The sequence below is a fragment of the Lipophrys pholis genome (genome assembly GCF_963383615.2).
Source record: "Lipophrys pholis genome assembly, chromosome: 9".
Taxonomy (NCBI): Eukaryota; Metazoa; Chordata; class Actinopteri; order Blenniiformes; family Blenniidae; genus Lipophrys; species Lipophrys pholis.
The window spans coordinates 30,375,743-30,390,683 of NC_137639.1; the positions used below are offsets into that span (position 1 = coordinate 30,375,743).

The window sequence follows — 14,941 nt, forward strand, 5'->3', positions numbered from 1 at the left end:
TGGCCATCTAGCCTGTTAGCCCGCTGGCCAACTAGCCTGTTAGCCCGTTTGCCGACTAGCCTGTTAGCCCATTGGCCGACTAGCCTGTTAGCCTGCTGGCCGACTAGACTGTTAGCCCGTTGGCCAACTAGCCTGTTAGCCCGCTGGCTGACTAGCTTGCTGGCCTGCTAGCCTGAAGTCACCCAGCCCAGTAAAACCACTTTACTAACGTGTATAGAGCCATGTTAGGAAACATGTTCTCACGTGTTCAGAATTATGAGCAGGGCTCACTGCTGCCACCTATTGGGCAAACTTGTCATGACATAATTTTTTTTTTCTTCAGTTCAAGCTAACAGTTTACATTGACCAGTTTACTTTTGATACAGAGGGCTAGCCTAGCGTAGCACTAAGACTAAAGACTAAAGTCTTAGTGCTACGCTAGGCTAGCCCTCTGTATCAAAAGTAAGATTTTCTTAAAGAATGAAAAATTAACTGAAATGTGACGAGCTTTGTAATACCACTTTCCACCAGCAGTGGGTGTAGTGAGTCAGATTAACAGAATCGAACAAGAGAGGAAGAAACAGTGGCATTACCTCAGAGTTAGTTTTCACTTCTGAGGTAACGTGAAATAAACCAAACAACAATCAGAACGTCACTTTAATGAACTTTATGTGTTAATTTAACGGCAAGCTAACTTAAAAAATATACATAGATTTCTTTTGGAATTCCTTCAAAAGTTATAATGTGAACAAACACATTAATGTGATGATATGTAAATACACAATGTACTATCAATAGTCGGGTTTTAATTCAGGCTAAAAGGGATGTCTTCTTTAAACATTTTATGTTGATAACATGAAGTTTGTTAAAACAGGACGGTTTTGAAAAGTCACGGCATGACTCACTGCACCACCTGGTGGTAGACGTTGGTACACTGGAGCACAATAACATTCATCATCTAACTGGTTTTACTTCATCTTTGGTCATTTGTTCGTACTTCAAGCAAATATTTGAAATATTTGTACCTTTAATACGGAGACGGGTCAGGATTTAGCACAAAGGCTGGAACTCAGTGGAGACTACTACTTCCCGTCCACACGGCGCCAGAAAAATTACTCAAAACGATGTAGTACACATGCCAGGCCTATAGGTGGAGCTGTAACGCAGCCAAAGAAATGCACCAAAGATAAAGAAGACAGAACATGAAAAAAAAATCCTACTATTGGACAAATCCATCATGTGTCCTTATTAAAGTGACGAGCATCAGCAGCTCTTGCAGCGCCACCTGGAGCAGGTAGTCCGCCATGTTGGTGTTCAGTGACATCACGGAGAGGGAGGCGGGGTTATAGGTCGAGAGGCGGGGCCTTGACATCATCGTTTTCAGCTAATGTGCGTCTTGTCTGTCCACACGTCAAAGCCGAGGCGGAGTTTTCTAATTACGGAACTCTGGAAATCCGGAAATTCTGGAACTCGTTTAAAAAAAAAATTTAAAAATGTTTTTTTCAAACTCCTAAAACGTCGAATAATCGGACAAAAAAACCATGGTTACATGAAACGGTGCTGTCGTGTGGGCGGGGCCTGAGACTTAAACGAGCAGTATGTAGGATTGATGTAATGCCCCTTTTGTCCTGCTGGTTTCTGAGAACAAAGCAGGATTTCCGGTGACAAACTGCACCATCTTGTGGTCGAACGTGGTATTACAAGGCTAAACCACCTGCTGCTGCTACCCAGCTAACAGTCATTTTGAATTCTCGTAATAGAACATGTCTTCAAAATGACTGACCTGGCGAACAGAAGATGGGATGGATGTTTTCTCACGATCTGGAAACATCGTACCTTTGATAGCGTGTTAGCCTAGCGTAGCACAAAGACTGGAGGTCAATGAAAACCGTTAGCCTGGCGCAAGGAGTCGTTTATTCCTTGAGACAGTGAGTCTGTCTCAGAGTAGCTGCTCGGTGCTTCAACCATCGTCTTATTGCTTCATGAGCAGTCTTTGTCGTTTTTTTTCCATCGTTGGACGGAAGCGGAAAGAAAAGCTTCGTGTTTGAAGACGTTCCAGTTTGGTTTTAAAGTTAGCCGCTAGCTCGCTCAGTGTGCGATCGCTGGTATTAATGAGTCCTGCTGGGCTCCGCACTCAGGACACACACACACACACACACACACACACACACACACACACACACACACACACACACACACACACACACACACACACACACACACAGAGCAGCTACCTCCTGCATGCTTGTTATCAGTGAACTCTAAAAATACACTGGATGATGCTAATGAAGTATCCAGCAGAGTTTGTCTGTCTTTACGAGCCTCGCTACCATCTGTCTACACACACACACACACACATACACACACACACACACACACACACACACACACACGCACACACACACACACACATGCTCCCTGCATTATTAGGCATGAGTGTATGAGTGTTTATGTTTATGTGACGGCCTCATAAATTGACATTTATTATTCAGAGCTGCAAATGAGCTGCTATATATATATAGTGTGTGTGTGTGTGTGTGTGTGTGTGTGTGTGTGTGTGTGTGTGTGTGTGTGTGTGTGTGTGTGTGTGTGTGTGTGTGTGTGTGTGTCCCAGCGCTGCAGGCTCTAAGGCTCATGGGATTTGTTGTTCTTTTGACTTTGGGTATGCTAATTAGCATAGCCCCTTTTACATCTGTTTTCTTCTGTTGCTTTGACTTTTATTGGGAAAGATGTGATTCTGCTCATTGGTAATCTGGTAATCTACTCCAGATTACTGCAGACCAACTCCACATGCTAACATGGTGCAAACCAGTCTTAGCATCTTAGCGTGTCACGTCTGACATCGTTCATCTGGTGTTCACGTGTTTAACGCCGTGTTGATGCTGTGTTGATGACGTCATGGTGACGTCGCGTTGATGCTGTGTTGACGCCGTTTTGACGCCATGTTAATGCCGTGTTGACGCCATGCTGATGTGTTGACGTTGTGTAGAAGCTATGCTGACACCGTGCTGATCGTGTTAACGCCATGCTGACGTCGTGTTGATGCCATGGATGTTGTGTTAGCACCATGTTGATGCCATGTTAATGCTGTGTTGACGCCATGCTGACATGTTGACACCATGTTGATGCCCTGTTGACGCCATGTTGGCGTCATGCTGACGCTGTGTTGACGTTGTGTAGACGCCGTGCTGACGCCGTGCTGACGCCGTGCTGACACCATGGATGTGGTGTTAACGCCGCGTTAACGCCGAGCTCCAATGCAAGACACCAAAAGAAACGGGATTAATTCATTTGTATACATGCAGGACATCAGAGTACTGAGTCTTGTCACATGACCAGTAGATCTGCGCAAGCGACGCTGCATTGGAGCTGTGAATGTTCAGATGTGTAATCTGTGGCTGTTTTGATCTGAAGGTGAAGAAACGTGGATTAGACTGATCTCCGTCTCGCTCTGATCTTTGTGGCTCTTCTCTTCCAGGCCAGTGATGGAGCGACTCCTGTTCCTCGTCGTCCTTCACGCTCTGCCCTCCCTCGTCGTTCCGATCCATAATTCATCGACGGGAGGTAATTTCTGTCTGAGGTGCTCAACCGTGACTCAGAAAATCTCTGTAATCTAATCCTGCTGCTCTTCTCGTCAGGATGCGCCATCATCCGGCCTCCGAGGGACGGAGGGATCCGCTACCGAGGCCTTACCCAGGAGCAGGTTCGACCTCCGGAGGGCACATCACCTGAGGGCGGGGGGGCGGAGGGGGGGGGGGGGGGGGGGGGGGGAGCGGAGGTTCAGTGTTTCACACATAAACAGATGGGAATTGAACCGCTAACATTTTGATTGATAGACAACCTACTGCTTTCATGCAGATATAATGAAATTAGTTTCACTTTAGTGACTCTAAAGCTTCATCACAATGATCAAGCAATGCTAATTGATAATGCTAATGCTAATGCTAATGCTCCCTGTTTGAGCCGCTGTGCCTGGCTCAGTCATGCTAATGCTATATGGCTACATGATTTTGACCTGTCAATTAGCCTGCTCTCAGCTAATCACTGGCACCCAGCTGTGCTCTGCACTGATTGGTTGCTGGAGGAAAAGGGGTGGTGCCTGAGCCACAGGAGATGCTGACCCTTATTGAAGGTTTAACACCCATGACCTTTGACCCAGGAGGTACCAAGAGTTACCCTCCAGGCCTCGTCCCTCCTCTCTGGACAGTTTAGAGTCCATGGATACCATGCTTCACCATATGGATGTATTGTCCTGGTGAAGCATGATGCTGCCTCCACCATGCTTCACCATACGGATGTATTGTCCTGGTGAAGCATGATGCTGCCTCCACCATGCTTCACCATACGGATGTATTGTCCTGGTGCTGCATGATGCTGCCTCCACCATGCTTCAACATAGGGATGTATTGTCCTGGTGCTGCATGATGCTGCCTCCACCATGCTTCACCATAGGGATGTATTGTCCTGGTGCTGCATGATGCTGCCTCCACCATGCTTCAACATAGGGATGTATTGTCCTGGTGCTGCATGATGCTGCCTCCACCATGTTTCAACATAGGGATGTATTGTCCTGGTGCTGCATGATGCTGCCTCCACCATGCTTCACCATAGGGATGTATTGTCCTGGTGCTGCATGATGCTGCCTCCACCATGCTTCAACATAGGGATGTATTGTCCTGGTGCTGCATGATGCTGCCTCCACCATGCTTCACCATAGGGATGTATTGTCCTGGTGAAGCATGATGCTGCCTCCACCATGTTTCACCATAGGGATGTATTGTCCTGGTGATGCATGATGCTGCCTCCACCATGCTTCACCATAGGGATGTATTGTCCTGGTGCTGCATGATGCTGCGTCCACCATGCTTCAACATAGGGATGTATTGTCCTGGTGCTGCATGATGCTGCTTCCACCATGCTGTAACATAGGGATGTATTGTCCTGGTGAAGCATGATGCTGCCTCCACCATGCTTCACCATAGGGATGTATTGTCCTGGTGCTGCATGATGCTGCCTCCACCAGGTGGTTTTTGTGAATCTCTAGACGAGCTGCCCGGAGTCTTTCACTGGACCAACCAGGCTTTGGTGGATTCCTTCTGGAAGGGTCACGTCTCTCCATAGAGGAGTTCTGTAGCTCCGACAGAGGAACCCTCAGGTTCTTCAGGTCCCTGACCGAGGTCCTTCTCTCCCGGTGGCTCAGTTTATACGTCTGGGTCCAGAAGAGTCCTGCTGGTTCTGAACTTCTTCCACTGAGCTAACTGGGACCTTCAGAGCAGCAGGAAGTTCTCTGGACCTTCTACAGGTTTGTGCCTGGAGATCATCCCATCTCGGAGGTCTACAGTGAGACCTTCTACAGACCATGTGAGTCCATATAAGATCTGGATTCTTGTGAAGCTGCAGAAACGTCTGGAGGAACCAGGAAGCACCTAAACTCAGTTTAGATCTTCATGACAAAGACCGGCTGCTTCTCGACATGCGTACTCGTCTCTACTCGTCTCTACTCGTCTCTACTCGTCTCTACTTGCGTTCTGGCATACTCATGAAACGTCATCAGTTGGAGACCAAGTACTGATCCAATTCAAAGTATGGCAGGTCTCGCAGAGTATGCATGAAGTACGCGGAGTACATTATCAAGGATCTATCAAGACTGAACTTGTGTGGACTTGAGTAGCCAAATTACCCATAATGCATTTGGCAAGAAATTCCAAAAGTCCAAACATCCTTGATAGTACGTACTCGGAAGTATGCCAGTATGTACTTACATACTTGGAATTGAGAAACGGCCTATAAATATATATGTATCATCGGCCTCATCCTTGTTCTCCTCCTCCTCCTCTTCATCCTCCTCCTCCTCCTCCTCCTCCTCCTCCTCCTCCTCGTAGATCCGGAGTGTTCAGATCCTGCCGGTGGATTATGAGATCGAGTACATCTGCAGAGGGAACCGTGTGATCGTCGGGCCGAAGGTCAGAAAATGTTTACCAAACGGAACCTGGACGGACATGATGCAACACAGCAGATGCTGTAAGACAGTCCTCTTTTTCTTTTTTCATCATCACTCCTCCTCCTCCTCCTTCTGTCCTTCAGAAACTTTTATTAATTCACAATTCCCAACACTTCAGGAGTGTCTAGATGTAGATGCTAAAGAGGCTATAATGGGTGAGGCAGACGGACAGCAGCTGTGCTAATGCTAATGCTAACAGCAGCTACAGACAGCACCTGTGGTAATGCTAACGCTAACAGAGGCTATAGTGGGTGGGACAATAAATCCTGAGTTGTTCTGTTGACCAGAACGATTCAGCTTCTTATTCAGGATTGTTACTTCACTGTGAAACTGTCAAATATTTTATTTATCAAATACTAATTCATTTTATCTGTTTATTGATTTTTTTGTGTCTGTGCTCTGAGCTACATGCGGTGATGTCTGTGCTCTGAACTACATGCGGTGGTGTCTGTGCTTGCAGTGCTGCTGTGTCCGCGGGTCTGGACGTCCCTGGAGAACGGGCGGGTGACGGCGAAGCCTCCCGGACCGCCGGTGGAAGGAAGCGTCCTCCATTACAGCTGCCACGCCGGCTTCATCCTGGAGGGCAGGAACATCAGCCACTGCACCAAGCTGGGCAAGTGGGATGCCCCCAAACCCACCTGCCTGTGTGAGTATCTGCTGCCTCTGGTACTGGATCATAGTTCCTCTCTACACTGCCTCTGGTACTGAACACAGTTTTCCTCCACATTGCCTATGGTACTGGGTCATAGTTCCTCTCCACACTGCCTCTGGTACTGGAACAATGTTTTCCTCCACGCTGCCTATGGTACTGGATCATAGTTCCTCTCTACACTGTCTCTGGTACTGGAACGCAGGTTTTCTCCACACTGCCTATGGTACTGGATCGGAGTTCTGCTCCACTCTGCCTCTGTACTAGAGTGTAGTTCTGTTCCACGCTGCCTCTGGTACTGGAAGACATTGTTCTGCCTTTAGCTACAGGGGCTGTTTCACTGCCTCTGGTACTGGATCGTAGTTCTGCTCCACACTGATGATTTATCAGTGAAATAACAATTGACCAGTAGTGGAGATTATTGATGTGATGAGATGTGCAGCAGAAACATGGAACAGGAGGTTTACAGACCATAATCGCAAACACCTGCTGTCCCAACTGTGGCAGCCGGTTGCTAGGCAACTAATGATCCAGCCAATCAGAGGAGAGATCCAGAGCGGTCAGCTGTTGGCAGAAAAAAATGTGAAGAGTCCAGAATGAGACGAGCAGAGACGTGTTTAGTCTCCATCAAACTGGATTGATTCTGTTCACTAAACACATTAAAATACATTAAAATACATTAAACACTGGACCATTACTGTTCAACACTAAATATATTAAACACCGGATCTGTCCAACACTAAATAGATCAATAAGATGAAAGAATAAGATGCAATACTGAAAAGAAAAAATAAGAATTGTAGGGTTACAATTCTAATACAAATTAGAATGTTAATAATAATCATTAGGATTCATTTTCAGTACTAATTGATTCAAATCAAATTAAAGAATTTGTTACAAATGCAAATCTGGACTGAAGGAAAATGATCAATCAATAATCGATCAATGAATCAATTAATGATTGATCAGTTAACCAATCAATGGATCAACGATAGCTGTACTAACTACATTAATCACAACCCACTAAAATGATTCTATTCATTGATGTAATCACATTAATTTAGATCAAATAACTTCGAACAGTGATTCTTGCGTTCAGAGCGGATTCATAGTTATAACTTATTATAATACTACTAATAATAATGAGGGTCAGAAGTGGTGGCTGGCCAGTAGAGGGCGCCATGGCGCCGCCCACTGGAAGCAAAAAGCAGAAAGAATTGTAATTAAATACATTAATAAATAGTAATGATCATTATGAGCGACTGAAATGAAATCAAACATTTAAATCTCAGAGCTGCTCTGTGATTGGCTTAAATTCAGTTCTGGTTTGTTCTCGTGTGTTTCTACGAGACGTTGAGATGAAGTCAACAAGCGGTGATTCTCTGATTATTAACTCCGTCACATCTCTTCTAATTTACTCGTTTGATAGAAGAAATTCTGACTGAAAAGCTGCAGGTCAGGTTCAACGTTCTCCAGTATAGTTTTTTTTAAATTCACACAAACAGAAATGTGTTCAGAATTTTGCAAATGTGTCAAGGTTTGTTAATGTTTATAAATGTTAAATAAAAAAGGTTTATTAAGTCTTTTTAAAGTTTCTTTCAAAACATTCTAAAATCCTTTGAAAGATGAATTGATGTTGTTTGACAATATACCTGATAAACCTTTTGTTTTCTCTAAACTCACACTAACTATCATTTCAAGTAAACCAGCAACAAAACACATTCATTTTCTAGAAGGGACTAATGAAGCTTCTGCTTGTTTTTGTTTTCAAATATGTTAATAAAAGAGTCTTAATAAGGCTCTCTATTCACTAGCTGTTTAAAAGAACTATACTGTTACACCACTAGGGGGCTCTATATTCACTAGCTGTTTAAAAGAACTATACAGTTTCACCACTAGGGGGCTCTCTATTCACGAGCTGTTTAAAAGAACTATACTATTTCACCACTAGGGGGCTCTCTATTCACTAGCTGTTTAAAAGAACTATACTATTTCACCACTAGGGGGCTCTCTATTCACTAGCTGTTTAAAAGAACTATACTATTACACCACTAGGGGGCTCTCTATTCACTAGCTGTTTAAAAGAACTATACTATTTCACCACTAGGGGGCTCTCTATTCACTAGCTGTTTAAAAGAACTATAAAGTTTCACCACTAGGGGGCTCTATATTCACTAGCTGTTTAAAAGAACGTTACAGTTTCACCACTAGGGGGCTCTATATTCACTAGCTGTTTAAAAGAACTATACAGTTTCACCACTAGGGGGCTGTGTATTCACTAGCTGTTTAAAATAACTATATAGTTTCACCACTAGGGGGCTCTCTCAACCTAAAAAAAATGTCCTGTATGTGAATAAAGTTATTATCATGAAGAGCCCCACCTCAGCTATTCATCACCAGCCGCCACTGATGATAATGCTAATGATGCTAATGGTAATACTACTGCTAATAGTAATGATACTAGTAATAATACTACTAATTGTATTCATACTACCACTAGTAATAAAACTAGTAACAATAACAATACTGCTTCTAACAACTCATTTCCGTGACTGAATGTTCCATTTGAATCCATGAAGATAATAAAGTAGAATAAAGAGGAAATAGAAAACCTGAAGAGATCAGCGTTACTATGACGACTGCAGACTGTCCGGCTCGTTTGTGTCTGAAAAGTTTCCGAAGGTTGGGAGCAGCAGATGGTGCGTTCACTGTCCTCGAGCATTCAGAGTTTCATGGAGAACAAAAGAGATGAAACTAAATCAGTGAAACAGCCCGAGAGTCGTCATGGAGACCGCTGACGTTGCCATGGCAACGGTGGTATGGACAGAGAGGAAGGAGGAGATATTATTGGAGGCGGGAAAAAAGAAAAATGTATTAATAAAAATGTTAAAATAAAAATAAATAAAGCAAATGTTGAGTTTCACGAGGATCAGCTGAGATCAGTTTCTGACCCTCACCACGTCACCAAACTGTTCCAGAACTCATCAGAACTGTTGTGCTGCCCCCTGCTGGACTCTCTCAGAACTGCATCACTGTTTGACTTCTTTTCTTTTTCTTTTGTGCCTCTGACCAGACGACAGGAACTACACAGGTAAGAAAAACACACACACACACACACACACACACACACACACACACACACACACACACACACACACACACACACACACACACACACACACACACACACACACCCTCAGAGTAACTTTTCTCCAGTACTTTCACATAAATCTGAGTACTCTCTGATTCTCACTCAAGTAATCACATTTCTTATTTAAATCAATTTCAAGATGTATTTAGGTATTGAGGCTGCTGTAACCATGGCAACAAGCTATGCTATAGTGTTTTAAAACTAGTCTTCATTATTATTTTATACTCAAGTAAAGTATTACTCCACCTCTGTTATTAAAATAAACAGATAGAAATAAAAAAGATCAGAAATAAACTTTTTATAATCATTTCCTGACTTTATTTTCTGGCACATTTCTAAAAGTAGATATTTGAAACCTGAAGTGAGAACGGTGATGTCAAAATTAATGTGGAACTTTTTTCTGTTTGTGGTCCCGGAAACATTTAGGTTATCAAAATATGAGAATTCAAAATGATAAAGACAGAATATTTCTTCATGACAGCAGCGACTTTTCTCATTTTTTGGATTTATTTAAGAGAAAATCAAGGTTCTGCCACTAGGGGGCAGTGTTGGAATTCATCCTCATTTCTTACAGCAACTTGAATAATTTATTCAGTAATTCTTTGCGGGGTTTTTTTCCTCGCTTCAACATCACTCAAAGTGTTCGGCTGAAGCTCCTCTCAGATTGAAATGAAGATTTCTCAAAGGTTTTAGATCTGCAGACCTCGTCCAATGAGATGCAGTGCAGAGATGTGGCCAGCAGGGGGAAGCAGAGGTGCGTGCGTGTGTGTGTGTGTGGGGGGGGGGGGGGGGGGGTTGTGTGTGTGTGAGAGCCCACCTGCTTCTGCTTCTTCAGTTGCTGTTCCATGAGCACCACCACCCTCCTCTTCTTCTTCCTCCTCTTCCTCCTCCTCAGCAGGACAAAGGTTAATACCCAGCTCGTGCTCCACGCTGCGCCTCTGTTCGTGTGTGTGTGCGTGCAATAGGTGCTTCTCCCACAACAGTTAAAACCTCAATCGACCAAAACATTAGAAACAGCTCTTTATTTTAATTCCATGTTATTATTTTATTTTAGTTTGTGTTTTAATCTCGTTTTCAGTGAAGATATTTGGAACTGATATGATCAGTCAGGAGTTTTGCACGTATCCATGGATACTTGAAGGTGTATTTGCTGCTGGTGGTCTGACCCTTCGCTGACCCCTCGGTGGCGGTGGCGGTGGCGGTGGCGGTGGCGGTGGCGGTGCGGCGGTGGCGGTGGCGGTGGCGGCGGCGGCGGCGTTTCACCATCAGAAAGAGGCCGAAGAGCTGAACGAGGCACCAGAGAGGTTTTGAACAAGTTTCCCAGAATCTGGGTGGTTTTTGGACTTTTCCATCTGGGCCTCAGTTCATTCTCTCCGGGCGAGAACATCAATCTGTGAGCCGCCGCTCGCCGCCTTGTGCCGCCGGCGAGATAAACATACGCAGGGTTTCTCTCCTTCTCCTGTTGATCTCACCGCTGCTCTGAGTCTGTCGCTCTGCAGCTCGTCTCTCCTGCCTGCAGAGCTCCTCGCTGCTGCTGCACAGATTATATGATGCTGGTGCTTCGTCTACTGTTTGATGATGATGATGATGATGAAGAATATCCTGGCTCGTGGTGTTTGTCTCGAGCTGCCGAAGGCGTTAAAAGAGAGAGAGAGAGAGAGAGACTAATTGAATTACCCACAATCCACCTGTGTATTTAGCTTCAACAATCAGCATCGGCGTTCGTAGACGACGTCCTAGAAGGTGTTGATGTTCTTCCAGAGCGCCAGAGTCGTCGTCACCTCGACCTCGGTGGACAGCGAAGTCAAACTTGCTGTCGTAGAAGTTCATGACGGTCCAGGAGGCGCCGCGTAGCCACTAGTGAACTGATGAGACGCTAACACGGCGGAGGAAACTAGGACGTTACCCTGAGGGACGCCACAAACACGGCCGAGGCATTACAGCCACTCAGCTTTTTGTAATACCCCCCCCACCACCATCACCACCACCAGCAGTGTGGCATTTGCCACCGCGGGGGTTGTTAACTCGACTCTGTGTGGCCCCGGCGCCGCGCCGCTAAGCTAACGGAGGAAAACAGCAGATAAAGATCAGAGCTGAATAATTGATGCACTGCGTTGGAGGGGTCACGGGGTGGGGGGGCAGGGGAAGGGCGGGGGGGGGGGGGGGGGGGGGGTCGTCTGTAAGAGCTTGTTAGCAGCAGTGAGGCGGCTCGCCGCTACAAGAAGCTAACATCCCATAATGAGATCTGGGTAATGAAGCAGGTTATATAACCGTCGGTTCCTCAGCAGAACTACAGAAGCTTTTTAATTCAGTCTGCAGGAACAATGGCCGCTCCTACAACCCGTACGCAGCAAGTCACCAGCAACATTACGGCACAATTAGAGAATTAGAGCTGCAACAACGAGGAGGAGGAGGAAGAGGAGGAGGAGGAGGAAGACAGATTCACCTTTTCTCCCTGAAGGAGTGAAATGCTAAACCTTCCTGTTGAACAACTTATTACAAACCACCTGCAGCCGAACCAGGAGGAAGATGCTCTATAATCTGTTAGAGGGGAAGATGCTCTATAATCTGGATGTCAGAGGAAGATGCTCTAATCTGACGTTAGAGGAGGAAGATGCTCTTTAATCTGATGTTAGAGACAGAATATGCTCTATAATCTGGACGTTAGGGGAGGACTATGCTCTATAATCTGATGTTAGAAGAGGAAGATGCTCTATAATCTGATGTTAGAGGAAGAAGATAATCTGGAATAACAATATTGGCAGAATAATGGTGGATTGTTGAGGAAACGAGAGCTGCAGTAGTCCAGGTGGACTCCTTCCACCTGGACGACAAAACAAACTGATCTGGAGTCGGCACTTCAACCCGCTAATGCTAATGCTAATGCTAAGGCTAATGCTAAGGCTAAGGCTAATGCTAATGCCCGTCCTCTGGAGCTCCTGAGCTGCGTCACATTTCTCTTCTGTATGAGATAGTTGTTGTTTTTTTAACCCAGTTCGACCTTTGACCCCGTCGTTCAGTCCTGCACAGTCACGGTTTTCCAGTTTGGTGACGTGAGCCGACGTGTCGGATCCTGTATTCGACCAGTTTTATATAAAACAAGAGAAACACTGAGGCGGTTCATTCCCCGCAGTACGTATCTGACGTGATTGTTCTTTAGCTCAAACACGAAACGACGGAACACAATGTGACGTGAACCATAAACAGAGGTGGAAAGAATACTCAACATATGTACTTGAGTAGAAATACTAGTACTCTGACTACATTGTACTTAGTTAAAAGTGTGAAATGCACAATGGTTTGGTCCAGTGTGCTTCCTGTGGATCAGTGGAAGTGTCTGAAACTAACGGAAATTAACCAAAGAAACAAGTTGAATTCATAGAATCACCTAAAAAAATTTCACGTTTTATATCGTCAAAATATTGTTCTTGAAGGTGAATATTTAAAGATTTTACTGTCAACAATATGATGTGACGTTTGAAATGTGTTAATGTGTGTGAATGAACATTTGGGATGTTGTTTAATGTGTGAAAGGGCGATTCAGTGATTCCTGCTGGAGCTGTTGAACCGTTCTCAAATTCCTGAACCACGACTCACATCCGAGTCAAATCGAGTCAAATCGAGTCCAATCAAATCAAATCGAGTCCAATCGACTCACATCGAGTCCAATCAACTCACATCAAATCAAATCGACTCGCATCGAATCAAATCGAGTCCAATCGACTCAAATCGAATCATATCGAATCAAATCGAGCCCAATCGACTCACATCAAGTCAAATCGACTCACATCCAAATCAAATCGACTCACATCCAAATCAAATCGACTCACATCCAAATCAAATCGACTCGCATCAAGTCAAATCGCGTCCAATTGACTCACATCAAATCACATCGGAGTAACAGAATGATTTTCAAGTCCAATCCAGTCACATCGGAGTCAAATCGAGTCCAATCGACTCACATCGGGTCAAAGTATCAAATCGAGTCCAATCAACTCAGATTGAGTCAAATCGAGTCAAATTGTGCCTAATTGAGTCAAATTGAGTCAAATCAACTCACATCGGAGTCAAAGAATCAAATCGAGTCAAATGTTGGTCGATGAAGGAAGAAGTGATTGTGTCTTATTGAATCAACACAACCTGTCAGATTAAAACCGGAAGAAGCTTCAGTGAGCAGAGGGAGAGAAAAGTTTAAAGAGCAACTGGTTAGAAATCTTGGGAGGGGGAGTTTACCCCCCTTCCTCTCTCCTCCCTCCCTCTCTCCTCCCTTCCTCTCTCCTCCCTCCCTCTCTCTCTCTCTCTCTCTCTCTCTCTCTCTCTCTCTCTCTCTCTCTCTCTCTCTATATCTCTCTCTCTCTCTCTCTACCCCCCCCACCCCCCACCCCCCCTCCCCACTCCTCCAGCTGGTGCTGCAGTGGATCAGACGCAGAGCTCTCGCGCTGCTCCTCCGGTGTAGAGTCGTTGTATTTACCGGGAGCTCGGTGGCGGTAACGCGGGGAGATGTAGCAGCAGCTCCCGCCTCGAACCTTCAGTCTGCGTTTTCTTTGTTTTTCTATTTTCTGCCGCGACTCGCGCCTCCGACTTCTCCGTGCGTAAAAGTCGTGACGCGCGGAGCGATTTTCACCATCAAATCGGTTTTTGTTTTTTTAGTTTGGTTTTATTTTTATCTGCGCTGGTTGCATAAATCTGCACGAATCTGCGTGAAGCCGCGTGAATCTGCGTGAAGCCGCTCGGGGATGAGTTGCGGGTTGAAAGTTGACTGATGTGCCTCCGGAGGCGCGCGGCTCGGCATCCGCGGCGCGCGGCTCCCTGAGATCCGCTCCACGCAGCCGCTCGGTACCGAGTCCAGGAGGAACTAGATCCACACTCACTGCTGCCGGACACGTGTTGAGTTGACTCCTCCGCAGCTCCGCGGGGGTTCCGCACCATGCCGGAGCCGGAGCCGGAGCCGGAGCCGGTGCCGTGCGGGAGCGCAGCCGCCGGACGCACCATGCCGGAGCCGGTGCCGGTTCCGGCGCCGTGCGGGAGCCGCTGCCGCCGCCGTGCAGCGCTCCTCCCGCCGTCTCTCACCCTCCTGGTCCTCCTGCTCCTCTCCTGGCCGCGGCCGACCTCAGGCAAGAAGAAGCTGTACATCGGAGCGCTGTTCCCGATGAGCGGCGGC

At 45.8% G+C, this 14,941-nt stretch overlaps 1 protein-coding gene across 1 annotated transcript in view; it reads left to right on the top strand.

The window, feature by feature from the left end:
• Nucleotides 1-3,461: 3,461 nt before the first annotated feature.
• Nucleotides 3,462-14,941, top strand: part of gabbr1a (gamma-aminobutyric acid (GABA) B receptor, 1a) — a 33,652-nt gene continuing 22,172 nt past the window's right edge. Inside the window, exons 1-6 of the mRNA XM_080471323.1 lie at nucleotides 3,462-3,543; nucleotides 3,618-3,682; nucleotides 5,862-6,000; nucleotides 6,441-6,626; nucleotides 9,703-9,720; nucleotides 14,895-14,941. The exon at nucleotides 14,895-14,941 is cut by the window's right edge and continues 114 nt beyond it. Coding sequence (XP_080327449.1) covers nucleotides 3,465-3,543; nucleotides 3,618-3,682; nucleotides 5,862-6,000; nucleotides 6,441-6,626; nucleotides 9,703-9,720; nucleotides 14,895-14,941 — 534 coding nt within the window. The 5' untranslated portion in view covers nucleotides 3,462-3,464. The remainder of the gene's footprint in view (nucleotides 3,544-3,617; nucleotides 3,683-5,861; nucleotides 6,001-6,440; nucleotides 6,627-9,702; nucleotides 9,721-14,894) is intronic.